Source organism: Mugil cephalus, chromosome 4 (genome assembly GCF_022458985.1).
Source record: "Mugil cephalus isolate CIBA_MC_2020 chromosome 4, CIBA_Mcephalus_1.1, whole genome shotgun sequence".
Taxonomy (NCBI): domain Eukaryota; kingdom Metazoa; phylum Chordata; class Actinopteri; order Mugiliformes; family Mugilidae; genus Mugil; species Mugil cephalus.
Window position 1 is genome coordinate 20,260,254 of NC_061773.1, and position 25,715 is coordinate 20,285,968.

The 25,715-nt window shown below is 41.9% G+C and overlaps 3 protein-coding genes across 5 annotated transcripts; 2 read left to right on the forward strand and 1 right to left on the reverse strand.

Annotated features, from left to right (window-relative positions):
• Window positions 1-1,049: 1,049 nt before the first annotated feature.
• Window positions 1,050-7,328, forward strand: cdh27 (cadherin 27). 2 transcript variants are annotated; one of them, XR_007112591.1, is made up of 16 exons: window positions 1,050-1,149; window positions 1,464-1,586; window positions 1,754-1,903; window positions 2,157-2,298; window positions 2,387-2,550; window positions 2,838-2,969; window positions 3,833-4,015; window positions 4,100-4,467; window positions 4,554-4,696; window positions 4,784-5,008; window positions 5,089-5,310; window positions 5,404-5,525; window positions 5,605-5,691; window positions 5,827-5,927; window positions 6,634-6,711; window positions 6,814-6,965. XR_007112591.1 is itself a non-coding variant. In XM_047582574.1 (16 exons), the coding sequence occupies exons 1-16, from the start codon at window positions 1,126-1,128 to the stop codon at window positions 7,027-7,029; spliced, it is 2,469 nt and encodes an 822-aa protein (XP_047438530.1). In that variant the 5' UTR covers window positions 1,051-1,125; the 3' UTR covers window positions 7,030-7,328. The 2 variants fall into 2 exon arrangements, 1 of the variants encoding a protein (XP_047438530.1); XM_047582574.1 differs by having other exon boundaries at window positions 1,051-1,149; window positions 5,827-5,916; window positions 6,814-7,328.
• A 39-nt stretch (window positions 7,329-7,367) lies between these two features.
• Window positions 7,368-10,922, reverse strand: LOC125006502 (protein LSM14 homolog B-like). Of its 2 annotated transcripts, XM_047582576.1 has the most exons (8): window positions 9,443-10,922; window positions 9,176-9,339; window positions 8,919-9,048; window positions 8,628-8,816; window positions 8,448-8,525; window positions 8,140-8,274; window positions 7,918-8,044; window positions 7,368-7,827 (listed from the first exon to the last, which is right to left on the reverse strand). In XM_047582576.1, exons 1-8 carry the CDS (start codon window positions 9,567-9,569, stop codon window positions 7,671-7,673), a joined length of 1,107 nt encoding a protein of 368 aa, XP_047438532.1. In that variant the 5' UTR covers window positions 9,570-10,922; the 3' UTR covers window positions 7,368-7,670. The 2 variants fall into 2 exon arrangements, with proteins under 2 accessions (XP_047438532.1, XP_047438533.1); XM_047582577.1 differs by lacking the exon at window positions 8,448-8,525.
• LOC125006501 (transcription initiation factor TFIID subunit 4-like) lies at window positions 10,899-25,715 on the forward strand. The gene is given in 16 exon segments (XM_047582575.1): window positions 10,899-10,922; window positions 10,924-11,653; window positions 11,985-12,118; window positions 12,408-12,527; window positions 14,807-14,896; window positions 15,045-15,167; window positions 15,418-15,507; window positions 15,618-15,830; window positions 18,613-18,754; window positions 18,843-18,945; window positions 19,113-19,282; window positions 19,368-19,498; window positions 20,105-20,230; window positions 20,898-20,954; window positions 21,054-21,176; window positions 24,373-25,715. Coding segments are annotated over 16 exon segments (2,529 nt in total). The 5' UTR covers window positions 10,899-10,910; the 3' UTR covers window positions 24,538-25,715.

Here is a 25,715-nt window from a genome sequence, read left to right on the forward strand (position 1 = left end):
AATGGCAAATACACATCCAGTTTTGGAGTTTGTCGGTTAAAATCATCGTCACTGTTATACTATCGTAAACAGTCTCTGTTATATGCCAATCTTTCAGGCCGTTAACACAGTTTAAATGAATGTTTAAATGCACCACAACATACACGAAATTATTATTTTATTTGTATTCATGATACATTGCAATCACAATAACAAGTAACTGTTTAATCCCGAATTTATTTCTTTTTAGTGCTGAATGAGTAACATCCCTTTGCAATCCATGTTATAAACATTAGCCCAACTTGCCTTTATGAAAAGAAATCCATGTTAAATAACATGCCAAATAAACAAGACATTACGCTTGGAAAGTCAACCCCGTCTCTCGAGGAATCTCACCGTACCGTTTTCTTGTTTTATTGCATTAATCCACATCTGCCATCTTGCGGGATCTTTGGGAAACTTATAAAACGATTTCCACTTTGCTTGTCCCCGAATTTTCCGGCATCCTGGGGCACAACAGCCCCACGTTAACTAGTTAGTTGCTTGCAGTTATCAACCGAGTAGTAATTAGAGGAGCGCACTTTCTTGCCAATATGGCGGCGTTGTGATTAACGGCGCAGAGTGACGTCAGCTCCCGCATGTCTATCGCATGTCTTTCGGGAGGTGCAAATGTTTATGTGCTCCGCAGCTACCAGATATAGGGAAAAAAAGAACGAAACATGCCTAAGGGGAACATGGAAATGTCACCCACCCACCACAGAGCACACCTGGACAGCGTCATAACAATTTGAAGTTGGCACTGACTCCATATAATGTTGCGTAACAAAAATCAAATTGTAATAATGATAATCAAACCGCCTCATAGTGATAAAGAGACTATAGCATTTACTTGTTATGCTTTTTATAGAGGAATTTATTGTTAAACAAACGTAATCTTGTGCCCTGGTAAGAAAAGCTGAGAAAGACTTATGAGCGAACTTGGACAAGTTGAAATTTGAGTAGGCACACACAGTTACAACCTGTGATTACTATATTTGTGTGTGTGCGTGTGTGAGTGGGTGGGTGTGGAATGCAGAGGGCAGGGTCTTATTTGTCAGATAAAGACAGCCCTCACCACACACTCACTCTGATCTCAGTACAAGCATCATGCGCTGCTGCTTCTTCCTCCTGGTATGTAGCTGCACTTTTCAAAATAATTTCTGCATTTACTTTAAAAAGAACTCTACGGCTTTGTTGTACTGCTTTATTCGTGACATATTTTTAGGTGTAATAAAATTTTCTTTTTTTCTCGTGAACATAAAAGTGAAAAAAAAAAAACAAACAAAACAACATATTGTTTAACTGTGTACAATGTATTTTTTTGATTACTATTTATAAAATCAGTTGTGAACTTTACTTAAACGGTTCCTGGCCACACATTGCGACACATTTTCTCTTGAGAAATGTGTCCACACTTAATAAGAATTGGCTCACCTGTCTTTCAGGTTTATTGTTTGTCAAGTATGACATGCTCAGAGCTGCTGAGCCGTCATAAAAGGATGTGGATCATTGATTCCTTTGAGATGGAAGAGGAGAATCCAGGTCCTTTTCCTTATGTGCTGGGCAGGGTGAGAGATAAATTGTATTCACACTAAAAAATATAAATTTTAATATGTTATACTACAAAGAGCTTAAGACAATGGTTATTTGATACGTTATATCTGACTATATTTTTCATGCACATGCATCAAACAAAATGTCCCAAGAGCTAACCCTAAAGATGTTTATACTGTAGGTTAACATTGATCGGAACTATCGAGTTTTCTTTGAACTGTTCGGGGAAGGAGTGAATCTGGAGCCAACTGGAGTTTTGTCCATTCATAAAGACACCGGCACATTGTACGTCCACAAAGCCGTGGACTATGAGACGATTCAATTACTCAAGGTTGGGCCATTACATTTTATATACCAACATCTAGAGTTGATAATATTGCTGTACAATTCTGCACTACGATGCAAAATCTTTCTTGTTTTCTAGTACTAACTCTATGACATTGAAAATGATTTCATATCATACATATTTTTAATTTCATTAATCTTTGTTTTACCACATCTCATATTACACCTAGAATATCCAACAAGTAATCCAACTCGCTTTGTGCTGTGGCTAACCATGCATGATGAATTCTGATCTGTAGCTCGGATTTAACTCAGTAAAAACGGATTCATCGCTTGACACCAAATTGGGAATCGAGATTTCCATACGAGACATCAACGACAACCCACCGCGCTTCCAGAGGGACTTGTATGAACTCAGCGTCGATGAGGCAGACACCCAAGGTGCGGGACTCTGCCTCTCATTCTTAACCGTGTCCCAGCATTGTTTGTTGAGAACACTTTGTCCTTTTGTGTTATCATTTCCAAACAGGCTCCCATCTACTGACTGTGCTGGCATATGACAGAGACCAGAGAGGAACGCCGAACTCAACTTTCCATTACGAAATCAAATCTGTGTCTCCGAACTCTCCAGACACCGAATTCTTCATTGATGGGTCTGGAGCGATCTCATTTAAGGGATGTTTGGATTATGAGGCAAGAGACATATAAATGTGTCAATGTGTCAGTCTCGTCAGGTGTAGAGTTGTTACTTAAAGAAGGAATGAGAATCTTTTATTGTTCAGTTAGATCTTGCTTGTATGCAAGCACGTACAGTTGACTTACATAATGCGTAAAGATTATGAGGAAGAAATTAGGAGTATCTGCTGTGATGAGTAGAACACACAACAATAATTAATTGTTGATTAAGCCACTTTGGAAGAAAATGAGCACTTTCGATATGGATGAGCACAATGGATGTAAACACGTTTGTTTTTATTAAGGTGGCCGACATGTTTGAAGTACTGGTGGAGGCTAAAGACCACGGGGAAGTGGTCAGCCTGTCCAGTTCAACCACTGTCATGATTCATGTCCAGGACGGCAACAACTACCTGCCCATCATCACTGGTCAAACAGTAGGCAACAAATTTTTATATATATATATATTTTTTAACAGCATCACATTGTGCTTTCTTCTGCCCACGTTTCCACAGACGCACACAAATAAGAACGTAAAAGATGAATCAGAATCAGAATTACTTTATTGATGCCACTGATTTGGCTAAACCAAAACAGGGCAAAGAGGAGGAGTGTGAGAGGAGCTGAGGCAGGCACCAGACCATTTATACAAATACCCGAATGTTTGCTGTCACTCAGCCATTCAGAATGACTGATCGTAGTTGTATTTGAACTTGTCAAACCTGATCCACCAAAGTTTACGTGTTTGGTATTCAAAAACACCCTTAGGCAGACAGCTAGCGATTGAAATCATAATCCACCTGTTACTCAAAGCGGCCATACCGCAAGTTATGCATAAGCTTTTTCAAAATCTTCCAGACTGTAAACAAGTTTATTAGTGCTGTGAACATAAACACTTTAGCACGGAGGTCTACGAGGACTGTCTCGCTCAAGTGGCGAAGGATAGCCGTGTTTAGTACCTGGCTCTATTTTGCAGTCCGACATTCAAACTCAGCACTGTATGAGTGGTTATCAAGGCAATGCCACTTATTAATTCATAAACAATATCTTCTCCTAAACAACTGATCGCAAACTGGGGGGAACTGGGGATAGATTTGAACTTGTCAAGCCTGCTTCACCAAGTACTCAAAGTATGAAGTTTGCGTACTTGGTATTCAGAAACGCCCCTAGGCAGACAGCTAGTGACCTACAGCAGCACTCCAATTTATGCTCATGTGTTGACCTTTATCGGGCAGGTTAACTTTTTTAGGAAGTTCTTGTACAAACTTTTTTTCAATACCCTGGATTCAAACAACAACAGGGTAGCCGCAAAGTGAAGGAAGATGAGACTGGGTCCTCTCCTCTGCGGCTGCACGTGACGGACAAAGACAGTCCAGGCAGCCGAGCGTGGAGAGCCAGGTACACCATACACGGAGACAAGGGGGAACACTTCAGGATAGAAACTGACCCAGCCACAAATGATGGAATCCTGACAGTAGTAAAAGTAAGTGGTGTTTAGCTGCATACTTTACATTTCAAGACACATACACACACACACCTGTATTCTGACGCATATGTACAATTTCAGCCTTTAGATTATGAGAAGGGACCACAGAGAGAGCTGTCCATATCGGTGGAAAATGAAGCACCCTATTTCTCCTGTAAAGTGAAGGAGAGGACGCGCTCCGGCCTCTGGAAAGTCGACATCAATAAAGAAAGCGACGCCGGTGCAGGTCGGCCTCACTCTGCAGACGACGACACTCACAAAGGAGGCGACGCCGGTGCAGGTCGGCCTCACTCTGTAAAAGTTGTCATCGAGGTGGAGGATGTCAACGACCCCCCAGTGTTTAGCGTGGACGTCATAGTGGCCACGGTGGAGGAAAATGCACCCACTGGGACCTGGGTAAAGAAAGTGACTGCTGTGGATCATGACACCATTCAAGCGAAAGATTTTGTGTAAGTGTGAAGTTTAAACCGTCAAATATAAGCTTCGGTCTTTTAATGGCTCCTTCTGACTTAAATTGTTTCGCATTTGTCCCTAGTTACAAGATAGGAAATGATCCTGCAGGCTGGGTAACGGTAGATCCCCACACAGGTGACATCACTACAGTGAAGCCACCGGACAGGGAATCTCCTCATGTTGTTGACGGCCTCTACACCATCTTATTGCATGCTGTTGATGATGGTAAACACACACTCTGAATATTAAAAATTAAAAAAAAAGCCTATTTTTCTGACTTTTTTTTTTTTAATTTTTATAAATCCTGGACAGGTAAGCCTCCTATGACAGGCACAGCTACGCTGCATATGTACATTGCTGACCAGAATGACAACATCCCACAGCCAACAGTGGACTATGTGACCGTCTGTGTTTCCGACGGCCCCTCGACTACCAACATCACAGCTTTTGACCGGGATGATGATCCCTTTGGAGGGCCTTTTTCGTTCGAGCTGCTGGGGGATGTCGAAGGAGAGTGGGAACTGAATCCATCACATGGTAGAAATGGCCCCACAAGGTAGTCAGATACTGCAGGAAAAAAAAGCCCAGATGTTTATTGTTGTAATTATTTCTTACAGGTTACACAGCTGGCCTGGTGAAGCAGCCTAATGTGTACGCGGGTCCGTACACAATTACTCTGAAGATCTCTGACATGCAGGGAGAGTTTGGTGTTTACAACCTCAGTGTGACTGTGTGCAGCTGCTCTGTGTTGCCCAACTGCTTAAGCCGCAGACACACTGCAGAAAAAGCCGACTCCGCCGCTATTGGCATCGTGTTTGCCTCCTTGTTTTTACTTTTGCGTAAGGAATACACAATTGGCATTTTGTTCAGTGTTGGAGGATATATAATAGATTTGTATGCTCACTACAAGGTGACTTTTTATCATCTGACAGTTGCTCTGCTGGGGACACTCTTTATCAGCCGCAAAACAGAGTTCACCCATCTGCAGAGCGACAGTTCCTGTGGAGACACACTTGTCCAATCAAACACAGAGAATCCAGGAACAGATTGCCAGGTAACTGCTCTGCCAACTAGACAGTGACACGTTTTATTGCATATAGATGTGACCATTTATTGTTTTTGTTTTTTTAAAGGTACCTACCAGTGCTCAGGCAGTGCCAGTTAATGACAATCACCATGATCGGCAGGACGGACAGCATGAGACAGGGTTTTCAACAATGGTGGGTATGCATGGCACTAAAAACCTTAGGCCAAACTACATTCTTTTCTGGTGCATGCATGCCTTGTAAGAAATATTTAGGATTGCTCTTTAGACCGTGAGAACGAAGTGAACTTTAAATCATCTGCTGCAACAGGAGCATGTGAAGCATGGATTCATCTATCAGCGCACTGAGGATCACTGGAGGAAAGATCTTTCCTACCAGTTCAGCAACAGATGGAACCAGGTCAGTGCGAGGTATTCAGATCATTCACCTAATTAAAAGCAGCAATGCTGCAATGTTAAATATTTCACATAAAAATCCTGAGTGAAAATTAAAAAAAACACATTTGTTTTCATACAACATTGCAAAAGTATAAAAAACTAAGTAAAATGCAGTACCAGTTCAGTGCCTCTGACTATATTATTCAGTATGTGACATGACTAGATTGTCAGAATCAGTTCTTACAGGAAATTGTTTTGTTGCCGTTGCTCCCAGCAAGTTACGGTTCCAAGGTGACAGTCAAATACAAATAGGATAGATGCCTTAATGATTGATGTAAGCAGTATGTTACTGTCGTAGCTGAAGAACAGTCACAGATGACTGTAAAATGGATGATTAGGTGAAGCCAAACAGGCTGAAGTTTGACTGGATTCATATCCAACATTGTGTTATACTGCATTATCCCCCAGGCATAATCTTTAAAATAAAACAAAAGTTGTGGATTTAAGTAGATTTGAAATGTACTGATAAGCAAACAAAATGAAAACAAAGAACCTCAGAATTGTACTCAAGTATATGAGTAAATGTACTGTACTTCACAGCTCTAAGCCAGGAATATGTAGACATTCAAATATTGATTTTACCTGGGCTCCTCTTTTTAAAAAAAAAAAAAAAAAAAAAAAAAAACGCCTGTAACCAAAAACACAGCAACCAGATGGATTAAACTGTTTTTGCGTTCAGGTTGAGGATGCGAGCACCATGAACCTCCTCTACAGAACATACAGCAGCCGTGCAGGTCTCCTCGCCTTACTTCATTGGGTTAGTAGTGTTACGTCAGTCACGCACGCCACTTTAGAACGCAACTCCATGTTCGAATCAACACTAAAATTGATTTAACGTTCAACTTTTACATCTCTGCAGAGACTCGCTTCTCTCCAGGACACAGAAAATGAATTGTTGGACTACGAGCCTCACGTGTATGCAGAGGAGGGGGAGCCCAATGAACCCGGGGGGAACTCTGAGCTGGAGAATATTGCCATCCCCGATGACGAGTCATTTCAGAAAGCACTAAAAAATTTGGACGCAAGATTTAATCAACTGGCTTCAGTTTGCAAGCCACCAAACTTACAAAATTGAACCCTCTCATTTTTGTTTACATTTTCTTTGTTGCGTTTTCACTTAGTTTAGGTGACATTTGTTCTCAATTGATGAGAATTCAGTGATACGGTTTGTTAATCACATGTTTGTTTTTTTTAATAGCAACTGTTAAGTGTTTTGCTGAAGTTTTCATTTTACAAGTGGGGAGGGAAAAAAAAACAAAACAAAACAAAAAAAAACAATAAAACAGAAAGGTACTGCTGTCTGGCCATTCAACTCAATTTGAATGTCTTCTAGGGTCAACCTTGAGTTATGTCTGGACAGCTGAGTAGACATGTTAAAAAAAAAAAAAAAGGAAAAAATAAATAAAACAAAGGCATGTCTGCTTGTTTGTTCAAAAGAAAAGTTCCACAATGCATGCTTCTAAACTACCAATGAATACATTCATTTTTAAGTACACAGCTGCTGGATTAAAAAGAAATTGCTCTCCCATTTCATACAAGGATCCAAAGTAGAATATTCCCCAAATGCACATTTGGGGTAAAGGGGGAAACAAAAAAACAAAAACACACCTTCACTTGAAGTGCTTCAAATGGGAGGAAAATAGGGAGGTATTTTTTTTTTTTAAATGAGTAGAAAACTATTTTATATTTACAGTAGTGTTAACCAAAGAAAAGCATTCACACCCTCCCACTGCCAATTTTAGGGAGGACTCGCTGCTCAGTGGCGCTCTGCCCTTTGCGTCCACGTCCCCTGAATCCTCTACCTCTCAGGAAGCGACCCGGCACACCAAAAGTTTCTATGTTCAATTTTTTCTCTTCTGCCCAGGTGGTTCTCCTGAGGGCACAAGGGGAAAAATAAAATTAAAATCACAAACTTTCAGGGGGAAAAAAAAGAGCAAACAAATAAAAGGTAATATAAAATCACCTGGGTTTAAGATCTGATGAGATGTTGTCAAAGAAGCATTTGGCTTTGTCGTAGTACTTCTCGACAAGAGTTTCGTCCTCCTCCATACCCTGGTTCTCCTGGGCCTCTCCGGAATCCGACTTCTCAACTGCAAACAATTTTCAAAACAGGCATTTATATATATGCATAAAATTCATACACAAATTGACAGGAAAAAAAAAATAAATAAAAACACACACACACCTATAACTTCCTTTGTGAGATCGTCTTTAAACTGAGCATTCGCCGTTTCAAAATCAAAATCCGACTCAAACTCCAAAGTTGAAGCCTTCGAGTTTTTCACTAGAAGCTGGCCTCTACTTCGGTTCCTGGACCTGCCTGCAAGTAAGCATCAGAGAAAGAAACAAAAAAGTTAATGATGACCAAGAGCAGGTTCCTCAGGTCTCACATTTTGCTGCGAGATCCTTTTCTTACTGACCAATGAACAAAATTTGCCTAAATATTGCAATTTTGTCAGTAAGCTTTCATTTGTGCATTTTTACACTTGATACCTTGCTTTTGCCTTTTTTTCTGGTTCTCAGCGCTTTGGCCTTGAACCTTGGCTGCACTTGGCTGAGATGGTGCTCGACCTAAGTACAGGTCAAATGTGAAAAAGACACTTATTCTTATTTGAAAGAAAGGCAAGAAGTAAATGGGTCATTGCACTCGAGCTGTGGTTGATGTCAACTTACTGGTGGGAACGTTCTCCTTCTGAACCTGGGAACCATCCTGACGAGAGCGCTGGGTAGGACGTACGAGCTGTCTGCCCTGTGGCTGGATTGGAGGCTTTCCCCTTTTTTGTGCAGCACTGGCCAAAGGCATGGTCTGGACTGCCTGCTCGACCATTGGGGCTCTTCTGGCTGGGCCATGAAGTCCCGGTACTGAGTGAACAGAACAAATGGTTACGCTTGATGGAACTGCAGAAGCATGGTAGAAAACTAACATGTAGTTATCATACGTGACCAAGAGATTATTATCTGTACCTAGGCCCAGTGCTGCATTGTACTGCTGGTTGAGAAGAGAACTAGCAGCCAGTGGGTTGTAGTTGGGCATCATGTCCCTGTACGAATTCCAGCGTGGGTGATAGGCAGCTGAGGAGCTTCCAAGGGATGACTAAAGTCACACCGATGAAAAGAACGAAATTTGTTTAATCAGTTTTAAATACTTAAACTTGTAATGATGCTCAACACATTTCTTCGTGTGGAAATAAGTCAAGGAAATCGCTTTGTCCCACACACACCTGAACAATTGCAGGGTCACGAGGCAGTCCATGGTGTGGTTTTGGTGGTTCAGACACAGTTATATCCTTGATGTCACTCCCTCTGAAGATTATGTATTCATAAATTTCATCTTTGGGTGGCACTGGTCTATCAGTGTACCGGTCCTCTGTCCCATAGGACTTAACTGGCAGAATGCAAAGTTGATTAATTGAAGGAAAAAAATAAATAAAATAATGTAGAGTAATGCGTTTAAGAGAATGCACACAAAGCCAAATTTAGCAACTTACCTTTAGCTAAAGCAACCGTGGACCTGTCTGTGTCCACAGAGGAGAGGATTCCCTCATAACGAATCTGTGCCTTGGATATCAAACTTATTTTGCTGCCAATGTAAGGAGTTCCTCCTCCGGCGCTCATGTTTGCAGCAAAAACGTGGTTGCGGATTGAGAAGCAGCTAAGTTACAGAACGCTAAAGCACGGGCACACGGGCATTAATTAATCAACATGTGCACAATCAGCGAGCACCTGTGCGCTTTATAAGATTGGCAGTGACGCGCCTCTCTGCAGCTGGCCGAATCAGCTGGGTTAGTTTCTTTAGCCAGTCGGCGTACACCGCCCAACGATTGATAATACTAATAATCGTGATAATTCATAAAAATACGAAATATACTTCACAATTGTCCCATTTAATTAAAAGAAATATCCTGTTTGCCTATTTTAGTCGTGGGCAAAAATCACACATTGTTCAGTATATTATGGTGGGGGCAGCTTCAGCTGTAGCTCCTTTAAAAATAAATTATATACTACACAACTGGATCTTTATTTTAGCCCGTGCACGAGAGTAAAACAGAAAGTATTTGTAAAAAGTTGCAAATGCGCAAAGTTACACCAAACTAATCTCGCATAGTACACTTCCTCTCTACGAAGGGTGGGGCTCCCGTCCCGTGAACGCCTCTTTAAGCGGAGACTTCGCTTGGCTATAAACACTGCAGCCATCTTGCCCAGCGCACCGAGCGTGAATAAACTCTAAAATTAGGGTAGTTCGCTTGCTGCAAACCACGTTATTATTCAACCAAAAGTCGCACGGTAGAATTCTGAAGCGAAATAGTTGTCGTGGAGGCGTAAATAACACAGAAGCGCTGTAGTGTTTGATGAAAACAGTTCGTCTCCGGTACGATGTTGATCGCTCTCACACTTCCCCAGGAATGACAGCTGGGGCCATTGGTTCCGCCTTTTAGAACGCGGCGCAGCCAATCACAGCCCTCAGAATCCCCCCCGCGCCTGGGCTGTGTGTGTTGTGCGCATGCGCACGTCATTTGGTAAGTACCCCACTTTTCTCACAAGCTCGCAGGAGTGCGAAGATGGCGGTCTGCTACAACCCGCTGGACGAGCTCTTTTCACACACAGGGGTGAATAAAGCGGTAGTTTGTCATCCTGAGCGGTCCGTAGAGTCACAACTGTCGTTCTTGTGTCACAACAACCACTGGGGTAGGCACGGAGCAGCCGGTAATTACATGGTTATAGTTCCGGGACAAGGGGGTAGCTCGAGCTAATGTCCAGCTGGGACTTGGTCAAGACGATTGCAGGTACGCTGTAAATACTAATGTTGCTTTCCTCTTTGACTCTGCGAGTATACACGACAATCAAGCGCCAGAACTGACACAGCAAAGCAGTAGCCGTGCCATAGTCTCGCCCCATCACATTCAAATTTTGTTTGTGCTCCTTGTTTAACAAGTTGACTTGCAGGGGGGTCTCTCCATGACGAGCTCCCCGCGGTTCAGCTATGGACGCATCGACGGCCAGCACGGACTCCGGCACGGGACATGACCCTGGCAAAACACTCGATAGTGATCGTGCAACTTTTCTCCCTAATCACCGGGAGAAAGCAGATTCATATTCCGCGCAGACTTTCAATGGGAGCCAAACTATGAACTCTCACAATTCAGGAAGCGCTGCCCCTCTCGGGGGGACAACAGTGACAAGTGGCACTGCGATGTCTGTCACAGCTGTCAACAGTGGATCAGTGTTGTCTAAAGGGCTGTCCGGTGCGACAATGCCCCCCTCGTCCAACAGTGTAATCCAGACGCCGCTCTTGAACTCGCAGAGTGTTGCGGCTTCTGCAACGGGACCCACCACGGTGACCCTCGTCAGGCCGCCTATGCAAACCTCAGGGTCGGCTGCAACTTTGAATGGGAACAACGCTGCGAGTCCGGTGGTTCCTGTCAGCACGACGAGTCAGACGGGTATACAAACCCCAAACAACGGCCCGCCGCCGGTCAGCTCCGTGTCCCACATCATTAAGGCAGAGCCACCGACAGCAGGGACGGAGGCAGCTCCGCAGCCCGCTGCCTCTCCGGGATCCGTCGCTGCTCCCCGGGTTCCTGCGCCGGTGGCTGTCAGTCCTGCAGGGATCCGACCCCAGACCCCTCAGATGCTGGCCCCGAGACTCCCCCAGACCTCCCCGGCACAGCCCAGCATACAGAACATCCAGCTCCCTCCGGGTGAGTGAAGTCAAAAGCTTTTCATTTATTTGCGATTTTTTATTTTTTATTTTTGTGTGATCAATAATTAATCAATAATTGCAAAAGTATACTTGAAGGAATTATGTAGTTTAATGTTATTCTATAATGCACGCGCTGATAATTCCCAAAATTTAAACTGAACTGTGAGACAGGGACTCATCATGTTGATTAAACTGCACTTATTTAAAAAAAAAGTGTTGTTTTATCGTTCAGAAATTAAAATAATTATGCTGCATTATTTAATTTCTAATTTTCCTTTCACCGTATAATTATATTCAGACTGTTGTGTGTATTTTCTGACCTGCTTCAGGCATGGTGCTCGTACGCAGTGAGAGTGGACAGCTGCTGATGATTCCTCAACAGGCTCTGGCCCAGATGCAAGCCCAGGCGCAGGGAGGAATGGCACCTAGGACTGCTGCACCAGCCACTGTGACTGCAGGCCAGGTAAGATCCAGGTCTACCTGAGAAGAACTTTATATATATATATTTAGGTCTGTAGAACAGGCAATGTTCAACCTGTTGACAGCTATGAGAAACACCTGTTGAGTGTAATACATCATCAGCTTGTATAACTTACGTTGGTGGGTATCGGAAGCAGTGTGGTTGTATAGCAAATTGGGTCAGTAATCTTAATTTTTACAGAATGATAAAGTGTTTAATTTCGGTTTTGAGGATACAGTAGGTATTGTCTCTGTCAGTATGAAATGTGTTGATAACATTTTCCTCGTCGCAGGTTCCTGGAAACGCCATCATCAGCAGACAAGTTGCACCCGGCACCATCATCCGACAGAACTGTCCAGCTCCAACATCACTCACTGCATCCACCACTCTTCACAGACCGCCTGTCTTTCAGGTCTGTGGTGCTCAAAGTATTTCTGATGTTCATGTGGCTTTTTTTTCTGTGTTTTATGGCACAAACTGCAGATGCTCATACTGGCAGCTCAACATTTCTTGACACTGTGATCTAAACCTGCTTGCAATTCTTAGGTTTAGTTTAGTTTATTTATTTCAAACATAAAAAAAAACAAAACCAAAATAATCATATAGAAACATAAATAACAGTAAATAAATATACAATAAAGTAACGGATTAAATATTCCGTCTTCTTCATGTCCGAAAAGGTGTGGAAGAAAGTGTAAACTTATTTTATAAATTATTATTTGTTCTTAAGTTTCTATATATATGGTATTTGATGTACAGTGGGGGAAATAAGTATTTGATCCCCTGCTGAATTTGTAAGTTTGCCCACTTCCATAGAAATGATCAGACTCTGGTTTTTATGGTTGTTTACTGGTTATGGGTATAGACAGAATATCAATCGAAAATGCATAAAAAACACACAATCTAAAAGTTATAAATTGTTATGTATTTTATTAAGGGAAATAAGTATTTGATCCCCAACAATTCACTTAGAATTCAGGCTCCTACAGATTGGCTGGTGCGCATGTGGCACACAGCTGTGCTCAGTCAACTAATTACCAATACTCCTGATCTTAACTCGTCATGTATATAAAGCACACCTGCTCTAAGAATCAGTTTCTTACATTCCAACTTCTACAGCACCATGGGCAAGACCAAAGAGCTGTCAAAAGATGTCAGGGACAAGATTGTAGACCTGCACAAGGCTGGTATAGGTTACAAAACCATCAGCAAAAGGCTTGGTGAGAAGGTGACAACTATTGGTGCCATTATTCGCAAGTGGAAGACCCATAAAAGGACCATCAACTGTCCTCGGTCTGGAGCTCCCCGCAAAATCTCGCCTCATGGAGTGAGGATGATGATGAGAAAGGTGAGGGAGCAGCCTAAAACAACACGGCAGGAGCTTGTTAATGATCTGGAAGCAGTTGGGACCTCCGTCACCAAGAAAACAGTTGGCAACACACTGCGCCGTTATGGATTGAACTCTTGCAGTGCCCGCAAGGTCCCCCTGCTCAAGAAGGCACATGTACAGGCCCGCCTTAAGTTTGCCAGTGAACATCTAAATGACTCAGAGAAGGCTTGGGAGAAAGTGCTGTGGTCTGACGAAACCAAAGTTGAGCTATTTGGCATTAACTCGACCCGCCGTGTTTGGAGGATGAAAAAACGTGAGTATGACCCAAAGAACACCATACCCACGGTTAAGCATGGAGGTGGAAACATCATGTTTTGGGGCTGTTTTTCAGCAAAGGGTACAGGGAAACTTCACCGCATTATGGGGCCAATGAATGCAGCCATGTACTGTAACATCTTGGACAAAAACCTTCTTTCCTCAGCAAGAACACTGAAGATGCCTCGTGGGTGGGTTTTCCAACATGACAATGACCCAAAAAATACTGCCAGGACAACAAAGGAGTGGCTCAAGAAGAAGCATATTAAGGTCATGGAGTGGCCTAGTCAGTCTCCAGACCTTAACCCGATCGAAAACCTGTGGAGGGAGCTGAAGCTCCGAGTTTCCAAGAGGCAGCCAAGAAACTTGAAGGATTTAGAGACTGTCTGTAAAGATGAATGGGCCAAAATCCCTCCTGCGCTGTGTGCAAACCTGGTGACCAACTACAAGAAACGTCTCATCGCTGTGCTTGCCAACAAAGGTTTCTCTACAAAGTACTGACTTGTGTTGTGCTTGGGGATCAAATACTTATTTCCCTTAATAAAATACATAACAATTTATAACTTTTAGATTGTGTGTTTTTTATGCATTTTCGACTGATATTCTGTCTATACCCATAACCAGTAAACAACCATAAAAACCAGAGTCTGATCATTTCTGTGGAAGTGGGCAAACTTACAAATTCAGCAGGGGATCAAATACTTATTTCCCCCACTGTATAGTGTGAAGATACAGTATGTCATCCCTCGGTTTCCCTGGGATTTATTTTTAATCCTGTTTGTTGCACTGATTATGGCAGAGTTGAGATCTAAACCTGAAGGAATTATTCTTCAGGACTCAGGAGATATAGTCAGCCCAGTATGATGCTATTTATTGAGTACGTACTACAAAGTATTAGGAAGAAAGATGTGTATAAACTTGTTACTGTTAAAAAAGAAATAATAATAATCTAAATAATATTTATAGGAGCAGGACAGAATGAATCATCGATGAACAGACTATGGAAAACCCCTATGACTGACATTTTGATTGTGTCGTCTACTCAGAGCTCAGTTGCGGCCGCAGTACCCGGAGTGACACAGAGGACGGTTACTCCAACACCAGGGACCACAGTTACCTCAGTAACAGTGAGCAAAGTGAGTTACTCACATCCCAACGGATCATGCAGAGTTTCAGATGCTCCAACAATACATAGTATAACAACACAAGGCAAAGCATGCAACATAATGATTCACAAATGAGATGTGAGTTTCTTAATCCAGATATTGTTTTTTTTTTTGACAGGAGACAATAGAGAATGTGAAGAAATGTAAGAACTTCCTGTCTACATTGATTAAGCTGGCATCCAGCGGGAAGCAATCCACAGAGACTGCAGCCACTGTCAGGGAGCTGGTCAAGGACCTCCTGGTGAGTGAGCCCTACAAACAGAGGCACACTTTTTTTTAATGACTGGAAATAAAATGTTTTTCATAGCACTGGGTATAGCCGCTAATTTCCTGATTCATTTAAATATGTCAGTTTCAAAAAAAAAAAAAAAAGTTGGAGAGATCTCCACAAAACTAATGACGGCAACTTCTGGTATTTAATATTTGAACTGTACCATGAGAGCACCTATAAATATGACAGTTATCACTAACAGCTATTTGTGATTTACTAGGAGGGCAAACTGGAAGCTGAAGAATTCACCAGCAGATTGTACAAAGAGCTCAACTCCTCACCCCAACCATATCTTGTGCCTTTCCTCAAGGTAGGGAAGCTTATTTATTTATATTTATTTCCAATTAATCACATCTTTCAGCAGAGATCATGACAATATATGGTTTTCTACATGGTCCATTCATATAATGTTCTTTGCAGAGGAGCCTCCCAGCCTTGAGGCAGCTCACCCCAGACTCAGCCGCTTTCATCCAGCAGAGTCAGCTCCCCCAAGCGGCCTCAGGTCCAGTTTCTTCCCCCTCGCCCACCTCCACCACAGTGGTCCTGGGCACCACTGCCCCTCGCCTCACTGCTCCAGTCACTAGACCCCAGCTCCTGCCGGGTGTCAGCAAACCAGGACAGACTCCCTCTCTGGTAACTAATGAAGACAAATGTCCAAGGTTGAGATACATTTATAGACATATTGTTTTGGTAGTTTTTTACCTCACCGAAACAATGCTCTGTTCTTTTTGGCTAGTGTTAAAAATAAAAGCTCTCAGTATGACGTACAATACAATACAGAACAATATAATGCAGTACAGTGCAATAAGAAAAGAAAGCTGTAATAGATAAGAACTCTTGGCTGTTCTGCAAAGGTCTTTGAAATGATAAATGCCACTTAGAATGAACATTTAGATGAGGAGATAAATGAAAGGATTGTAATGAGTCTGATACTGTAGTGAGGAAAAGATAAAAATACTTTTCTGGAAACATGTTGAAAAAAGTAATGGTCAGAAGTAAAGAATACAAATTAATTAACGTCTATAATAATCCACCTGGGTTGTGGTGTTAAGAAGAAAAAACAACCCATACTGAGCAGAAGGAAAGTTAAAGTGGTGGGAAAAGACTCATGGAAGCTCACCTCCAAGATGAGACGTCTGTCTGTCTGAAAAGAACAGTGCTGGAGAACCAAGCAGACTCCATATTTGAATCACAGAAAAGCCAGACGGGGGTTAAAAACTTTAGTTGAGAAGTCACAAAACCAAAAGATTTTTTTTGAGTGGTTATAAAAATGGACAGATAGCTGTAGGAACATTCTGCAAGTCCTGCATCCAGCTGAACATAGAAAGAGCCAGTCAGTGGAAAGAGCACTTTCTTTTTGTTAAGGAGTTACCACTGCACCTAAAGCATTTGATTACTTCAAGATGATGAAGCCCTAAATATGAGGGAAGGGATCCGGGTATTTTTGTCCATGCCTTTTTTGTTAGTAGTATTAGCAGTATGAATTATACATTGAGAATGAAAAACAATGTTTCTGCTTTGTTTCTACCAATTACTTTAGTCAGTTTTAAAACTTGTGTATGTTGTTTCGTAAAAGAGTATCAATCATTTTAGCGACATCTGCCATATGAATCAGTTTTTCACCAAGTACATGTACAGTGGGGGAAATAAGTATTTGATCCCCTGCTGAATTTGTAAGTTTGCCCACTTCCATAGAAATGATCAGACTCTGGTTTTTATGGTTGTTTACTGGTTATGGGTATAGACAGAATATCAATCGAAAATGCATAAAAAACACACAATCTAAAAGTTATAAATTGTTATGTATTTTATTAAGGGAAATAAGTATTTGATCCCCAAGCACAACACAAGTCAGTACTTTGTAGAGAAACCTTTGTTGGCAAGCACAGCGATGAGACGTTTCTTGTAGTTGGTCACCAGGTTTGCACACAGCGCAGGAGGGATTTTGGCCCATTCATCTTTACAGACAGTCTCTAAATCCTTCAAGTTTCTTGGCTGCCTCTTGGAAACTCGGAGCTTCAGCTCCCTCCACAGGTTTTCGATCGGGTTAAGGTCTGGAGACTGACTAGGCCACTCCATGACCTTAATATGCTTCTTCTTGAGCCACTCCTTTGTTGTCCTGGCAGTATGTTTTGGGTCATTGTCATGTTGGAAAACCCACCCACGAGGCATCTTCAGTGTTCTTGCTGAGGAAAGAAGGTTTTTGTCCAAGATGTTACAGTACATGGCTGCATTCATTGGCCCCATAATGCGGTGAAGTTGCCCTGTACCCTTTGCTGAAAAACAGCCCCAAAACATGATGTTTCCACCTCCATGCTTAACCGTGGGTATGGTGTTCTTTGGGTCATACTCACATTTTTTCATCCTCCAAACACGGCGGGTCGAGTTAATGCCAAATAGCTCAACTTTGGTTTCGTCAGACCACAGCACTTTCTCCCAAGCCTTGTCTGAGTCATTTAGATGTTCACTGGGAAACTTAAGGCGGGCCTGTACATGTGCCTTCTTGAGCAGGGGGACCTTGCGGGCACTGCAAGAGTTCAATCCATAACGGCGCAGTGTGTTGCCAACTGTTTTCTTGGTGACGGAGGTCCCAACTACTTCCAGATCATTAACAAGCTCCTGCCGTGTTGTTTTAGGCTGCTCCCTCACCTTTCTCATCATCATCCTCACTCCATGAGGCGAGATTTTGCGGGGAGCTCCAGACCGAGGACAGTTGATGGTCCTTTTATGGGTCTTCCACTTGCGAATAATGGCACCAATAGTTGTCACCTTCTCACCAAGCCTTTTGCTGATGGTTTTGTAACCTATACCAGCCTTGTGCAGGTCTACAATCTTGTCCCTGACATCTTTTGACAGCTCTTTGGTCTTGCCCATGGTGCTGTAGAAGTTGGAATGTAAGAAACTGATTCTTAGAGCAGGTGTGCTTTGTATACATGACGAGTTAAGATCAGGAGTATTGGTAATTAGTTGACTGAGCACAGCTGTGTGCCACATGCGCACCAGCCAATCTGTAGGAGCCTGAATTCTAAGTGAATTGTTGGGGATCAAATACTTATTTCCCTTAATAAAATACATAACAATTTATAACTTTTAGATTGTGTGTTTTTTATGCATTTTCGATTGATATTCTGTCTATACCCATAACCAGTAAACAACCATAAAAACCAGAGTCTGATCATTTCTATGGAAGTGGGCAAACTTACAAATTCAGCAGGGGATCAAATACTTATTTCCCCCACTGTATGTGTTTAAGAAACTGGCTGCTGCTGGTGTCAGAATACGAAAGTAAAGGTATAAGACAGCATTCAAATATAAAGGAACTAGAATAAGTAATAAACATGGCTGCACCATAATAACATCTAAATATAGTGTCCTCGGCAAGGCATAATCTTTGTTGTAATCCTTTCCCTTTCAGGTTCTCCAGCCTCAGCAGCAAAGAGCAATTTTGAGACCTCAGGTAACGTTATCAACAACGCCCATGATAACTGTCAGGAATCAGGCCCCTGGACGCATCGTGCTGGGGCAGCAACAGGTTCAGCTTAAAGAGCTGCAGCCAGGTGAGATGTCAGTCTAGCAGCACCTCTGTCTGTGTGTCTGTACGGTGAGACGAGGTCTGTGAGCTGAGGTCTGTTTTGTCTCTCCCAGTTCCCTTGAGGCCAGGGGTGCCACCTGCTTCTAAACAGGTCTCTGCTGCAGCCTTGACCCCGGCTCTAAAGAACAAGCTCAAAGAGGGAGGAGGCACTTTCAAGTACGTATCATTCAAACGTGATTTTTTTTTATCAATAATTAGCTGCATTTTTGTTGCTTCAGAAATATTCTGTGGTTGATACATAAAGAGAAGGTTTTAATATAGCATGCCGTATTTCATCTTCAGTGTAATGAGCTAATTTTTCCTTATTGCATCTGTGTTCACAGAGATGAGGATGACATTAACGATGTGGCCTCGATGGCCGGAGTGAACCTATCAGAGGAAAGCGATAACATCCTAGCCACCAATTCTGGGCTCGTGGGAGCGGTGACACATTCGTGTAAGGACGAGGCTTTTCTCTCCTGCGCCCTGCTGCAGAGGAGAATGTTGGAGATAGGTGAGACACCAGCATCCCTGTCAGCTGTACAATATCCATCTGTTGATCGGTGTCTTATAGAACTGTTGTGGTGCATCGACTGTAGGTAGGAGGTATGGAGTGACAGACCTGGGTGCTGAGGTGGTTAATTACGTGTCCCACGCCACTCAGCAGCGACTTCAGAACCTGCTCGAGAAAGTCTCAGAGGTAGCCCAGCAGAAAAACGGCAATTTCAAGGTTTGTTTAGAGACATAATGTGGAAAAAGTTAAACTAGAGTGTTTTTCTCTAAGTTTTAGATTAACCCTTTATAGGGCACAAATTGAAATACTTGGAAGTTTTAAATTGTGGCCCTAGAGTGTTATTGTAGGACATCAGAAAACTGTTTTACTTTGGTGAAATTTTTTAATTTTCATAAAGAAAAAATCAAGATGAATGAATTTAACATATACGGTTGCTTTTAAACATGTATTTAGAGCTTTAGAACATAACTATTGATTCAGGCGCTTGTTAACTTTCTCATTATCACATTAAACAGCACGAGGCCACTTTTTCGTGGTACCTAATAAATTAAACTCATCGTTCATGCAGAAGTGGACCTTGAAGGCCACATTTGAACCTGATTTTACCTGAGAATTTTGCCTTGATCTTCTCTGTTTCTAAACCTCACTGAGAAACACAGGGACACACACTTAAAATGTGTGCCGAAGTTGCCAAATATGGTTCCTTGCCCCATAAAGGGTTAAGCATCAACTAGGTTGTTCCAGACAATTAAAAATAATGTGTGTCTTTGTAGTGTTGTGCTTGTTTGTGGGATAACAGTGTATCATTCTGTCCTTTGGCAGGAGGATGACAACTACGAGCAGAGCAGTGACGTCCGTGCTCAGTTGAAGTTCTTCGAGCAGCTGGACCAGTTAGAGAAACAACGAAAAGAGGAACAGGAGAGAGAGATCCTCCTGAAGGCAGCTAAGGTACAGCGTCCCCGACAGACGTCCAAATACGTCTAAGACTGGTTGTCTTCGAAAGCAAACATTTTCATAATAAACTGAGATGTAATTGACCAAAGGTGGGTTTAGGAAACGAAGCAACTCATGTAACAGTCAAAACACGCTCTTTGTCGCCTTCATGTATTATATTTAGCACGGATGTCAGTGAAGATCTAATAGACTGAGAACAGTTTTTAGGTTTTTGTTATTATTTTTAGGTTCCACACTCTCTTACTTTTAAAGTTTTTAGGTTTGACCTTTAGTTATTTGGCATCCCTCAGATTGTCTCTTCCTCAAAGATCATCTGTGAATGATTTTGACTCATCATTAGGATGCTTGGAGGCAACGACTTCTAAGGAAAATACTATGTGACTCATCAAATGGCACTAGAGATGAATTTATAACACCAGATTTAACTGTGCACCAGTGAGAGTGGAATGAATCAGGTATTTCTGACAGCAATTAATAACCAAAAAGGCTTCGTGGAAGAAAAATGTAAATTCAAATCTTTTTAGATAAGACAGTTTTCTCTGCCTTTCATCTTGAATTCAACCCGCTGCCTCGATACCTGCAAATTTCTTCAGCCTTGAAACTTCGTGTGCTTTGCCAGTTTGGATTATTAATCAATTGTCTTCTTCTTTCGGCCCTGCAGTCTCGAGCTCGGCAAGAGGATCCAGAGCAGCTGCGTCTGAAGCAGAAGGCGAAAGAGGTAGGACGAGAGGAGGAAGATGGCCAACAAGTCTCTGTGTTTCTGTACATTTATGTGCTCTGTGTCTGATTGTGACGTTGGTGTCTGTGCGTTGTCCAGATGCAGCAGCAGGAGTTGGCTCAGATGAGACAGAGGGAGGCCAATCTGACGGCTCTGGCAGCCATCGGCCCCAGAAAGAAGAGGAAGAATCTGGACTCTCCATCCTCCTCTGCTTCAGCTGAGGTAACATTCAATACAGTAACTCCCCCACGTACAGTACTGTGTAAAACCTTAAGGCAGGTGTGGGAAAATCGTGTAACCTAAGATGCTTTCAAAAATATAAATAATGATTGTTTATCTTTATCAATTTCCAAAATGCAAAGTGAGTGAACAAAACCGTATTAATATGATAAATAGCTAAAGCACACAGTCCCCCTCCTTAACGACAGGTAAGTTCCCAGCCGTTAATGGAAATTAGTGGCACCAGTTTCTGGTTATTACAGAAACATGTCAAGCAAGTCTCTGATGGGCTTTACCCACAGAGTTTTCCTATTTAAACCTCAACTTCCCACCAGTCTAAGCTACTCACATGAATGGTGAAACATCTTCAAGACATTTCTACGAGTCCGGTTGCCTTCCTTGAAATGCCTTTTGGATTACCATGACCTGGATGACTGAGAACCTTCACAGACATGAATGAACAAAAGAAAAATCGCGTTGATATTTGGTTTTACTGCCCTTTGCCTTCAAATCAACATCAAGTCTTATAGGTACACTTGCACAAAGTCGGGGATTTTGTAGGATCGCAGACACAGTGGTCGGCTATGGAAACGTAGCGCAGCAGATGAAAAACAAATCAAGCTTATTTCCATTGGAAATCAGAAGACGTCCAGCAGAGTCATCAGCTCAAAACTGGTGGGGACCCAGGTACACTCGTCTACTGTCTGGAGAAGTGTGGATTGAAGTGGTCTTCATGGAAAGTTTGCAGTCAAAAATCCATCCCTCTGACACGGAAACAAGGCCAAGGGACTCAACTATGAATGAAAACAAGGGAACTAGGGTGCAGAAACATGGCAGCAGGTGCTCTGGACTGTCGAGTCAAATTTGAAATATTTATCTGTAGCAGAAGGCGGTTTGTTCACCGAAGGGCTGGGAGAGCTGCAGTAATGAGTGTCTACAGGCAACAGTGAAGCCTGGTGGAGGTTCCTTGCAAGTTTGGGGCTGTATTTCTACAAATGGAGTTGGGGCTTTGGTCAAGATTAATGGTGTCCTCAATGCTGAGAAGTACAGGTAGATACTTATCCATCATTCAATACCATCAGGGAGGCGTAAGAGACAGAAGGATTTGAGGAAAGTTACATCCACAGAAGATCTGTAGTTAGTTCTTCCAGATATTTGGAACAACCTACCAACCAAATTCCTTCAAAAACTGTGTGCAAGTAGAATTAATGCAGCCTTGAAGGCAAAGGGTGATCACACCAAATATTAATTTTTATTTTAAATTTATTTTGTTAATTGATGAAAATAAACTATTAACACTTCCCTTTTTGAAAGCATTCTTAGTTTACGGCATTTTTTTTTTTGCCTAAAGCGTTTGCACAGTACTGTGTATCTTGTATAGTCTTGTTTTTATATGTAACCCTGTCTTGTTTTTCATTTACTTTAACTGTTGTCCCCATTAACCGCCTTTTATCACCTGCTTGTTTTGTATAATTACTTGGCAAGAGCAGTCGTTGCCTCTGTGGTTGAGCGGGGAAAGAACTGAGAACCACATTACTCACACTTGCGGATATTTCAAAGCCTTGCATAAATGCAAATAGAAGTCAGTTGTGGAACTTCTGTTATGCAACTTCAGTTTAAAATGTAACCGATTGCAATAATAAAATCAGGTTCCATAACCCTGACAGGAACTGTCAGTCTCCTGTACATGACTATAATAAAATGAAGCCTCTCATCAGATCGGGCAAGAGCACTGTACTCGTGAAACTAGTCTCTCCCGTACTCTTATAACCACTGATCACATTTTAATAAAGATATTTTAGATGAAAGTGCACCCTGCCCCATTCTTTTATTATAGTGACGCAGAGCCATTGTAATTTCTCAAATTCAAGATTGAAGTTCAAAATAAACAAGAAAAACAGCAAACAAGACTGGAGCTGACATGGAATGCCTTTCATTTCATTTCTTTCATTATTCTACAGCTGCTGCTCAGGTTTTATCCTTCTTACAGTCTTCACACATTCGCAGGTTTTCTTCTAAAGCGCAGTCTATTTTCTCCCGTAAAGGAAAGGTAGTTCCAACAGCTTGTGATAAGGAAGAGTTCATTGACTGACATGAATCAATCCTTTCATTTTTCCAGCTGCTGATTGTCTGTTGTAAAGCAGCGTTTTCCACCGACAATTTAAACTCTATTTTCCATATGTTACTGCTGATTCCACACATGAATATATTTTCAAATTGAAATATATAATTCTGACTTATAATTAAGCCCCCCCCCCAATCAATGACTGTGTCAGTCTCTGTCTCTTTTCAGACATTTGTCCGATCTGCTTTACTCTTTGGCGGGTATTGCTGAGGACCATAAGTGCATTGTCAACTTCAAAGTAGTTTGAATGAGTCATCACATTTTGGCTTTAAGTGTCAGTTTAACAGACCATACAGGACAGACAGGCAGCTGCAAACGGCCACTAAGGGCTGAAAACCTTTACTTCACAGCAGTGTCTCAAAATGTGCCAAGTGCGCTGATGGATGATCAGCAGTGACATCTAAAGGGTCACCCTTCTAGATAGCTGGCTGGTGAATTGCTGCCATCCTAGTGTGTGTGTTCAGACACTAATCTCAATGTATATGCAAACCTGTTTCTGGTTGATGTGAAGTAGTATCGTTTTATCACTGGTTTGGTTCAGGCGAGGCCCAAGTGAAGCCCATAAGTGCAAAACTGTGCTAAAGCCAGCCACATCCTGAATTTAATTTCAAGTAGTTACTACAGATGTGAGGATTTCATTCCAGCGGGGCTATGGTTTAGTGCCTGCTTAGGGAGGCATCTGTGTTATGCCAGGTGTGTTGCTCAGGACCCAGGGGGGCGCAGTGTCTCTTTGGTTGAGCGGTTCTCGAAAAAACTACATGGGAAAACACCCTTTCCAAATGTGCACAAGTTGATTTAATTGTGAAAGCGTCAAAACTGTGTGGATCGTGGAAGCTCATGCATTTCTTGAGGCTTAAAGTTTTTAATTCACTCCTTTGGGAGCTGATTATATGCCGGTGTAGGTACCAGATCTGCTCGGGTGAATATTCGGCGCTTCTCTATGAAATCCCAATGGCATGTTAAGAACTGAGTCGAGGCCAGGGTTAAATGTGCACAAATGAAAATGATACATCTCACACACATACACTCAGTACTGTTAAGTTCCCTGTCTCATGTTTCTCTCTCATCTTGCAGGGATCGGGAACAGGTTCCTCTCTGTCTGGTGGACCTGGTTCATCAGGCTCCAGACCCACACGGCAGCGCATCACACGTGTCAATCTCAGGGACCTGCTCTTCTGTTTGGAGAATGAGAGATCTACCAGTCACTCCCATTTCCTCTACAAGGGCTTTCTCAAATAGGCTTGATGTCAGACAGGAGAGGGGGGGGAGGAGGAGGAGAAGGAGCAGGAGAGGGGAGACAAGTGTGAACACTCCCACCACACAGAGAGTATAAGAGACTCTCATAAATAAAGAGGAGGAGAACGTCGACTTGGCCCATTTCAAGGTGATTCAGATCCACCGAATACACCTGAAATAAAATAGCAGCCATATTTGATAGCCTCTCTACCTCCCTCCTCAAATAATGCCTACTTTCAGGAGTCACTGAGTAATGCCCCTTTATTTACCCCATTTAACTTCTTTTTCAAAAAGGTGCAAACATTCTGTGAGGAAGGTTTTTATTTGTATGAACAAATATTACGTATTGTACAATTATGCACCGTAACATAGTACAGTATATTTTCTAAATATTTGTGTGCACAGTAGACTTTCAAAGCAATTAAAGCTGTGTGTCCTATTAGGACACCAGCTAATTTTATTAAAACAGTTGTTTTATTGTCGCTTATAGTTTGCGGGATTAGTTTGAATTAGTTGACTCCGAACTGTGTAACCTACTGAGTTGCCTTCCTAACTATGAATAAGCCATACAACCATCTATAAGCAATTAACCCTGCTGTAACTCACTCAGTATCAGTCATCTCTATTACTTTACTTGATTTTATTCCTCCATATTTATTTACTAAATTCAAGCTTCGATGCTTAGTTATTTATTTAATTTCATGCAACACCTCAGTTGTTTCATGTAGTGTAAACTCAACATGTGCATCAACCTACATGTTTAAAATTAGGTTATAGATTTTGAAGCGAGAAGGCGAGTCTGTTCTTAATTTTAATCCTTTTAATGTTACCTTCTGAATTAGCGTCACCTGTACTGATTTCTAAAATTTAAGCATTTAAACCTGCATCGCTATACCAAACATACATCTACCTAAAACTCTATTTTTGTAGCTACCCACCAACACACATTTTTACTCTTGTAGTGGTGAATAATATCATCCTCATACAGTTATTTCTGTACCTGCTTACATTTTGGTGTGCTACTGGACAGCCCCTTTTAGTAAGTTTAACATAAGAAACTGAAGTTTCTTCCTGTATATTTGTAAATGTTACACCTAAAGTTTTACACATGGTTTTGTATAGAATTGAAAAATCACATTTTCTCTATTGAAAAGTTTGAATAAATAATGATTTTGCAGTAA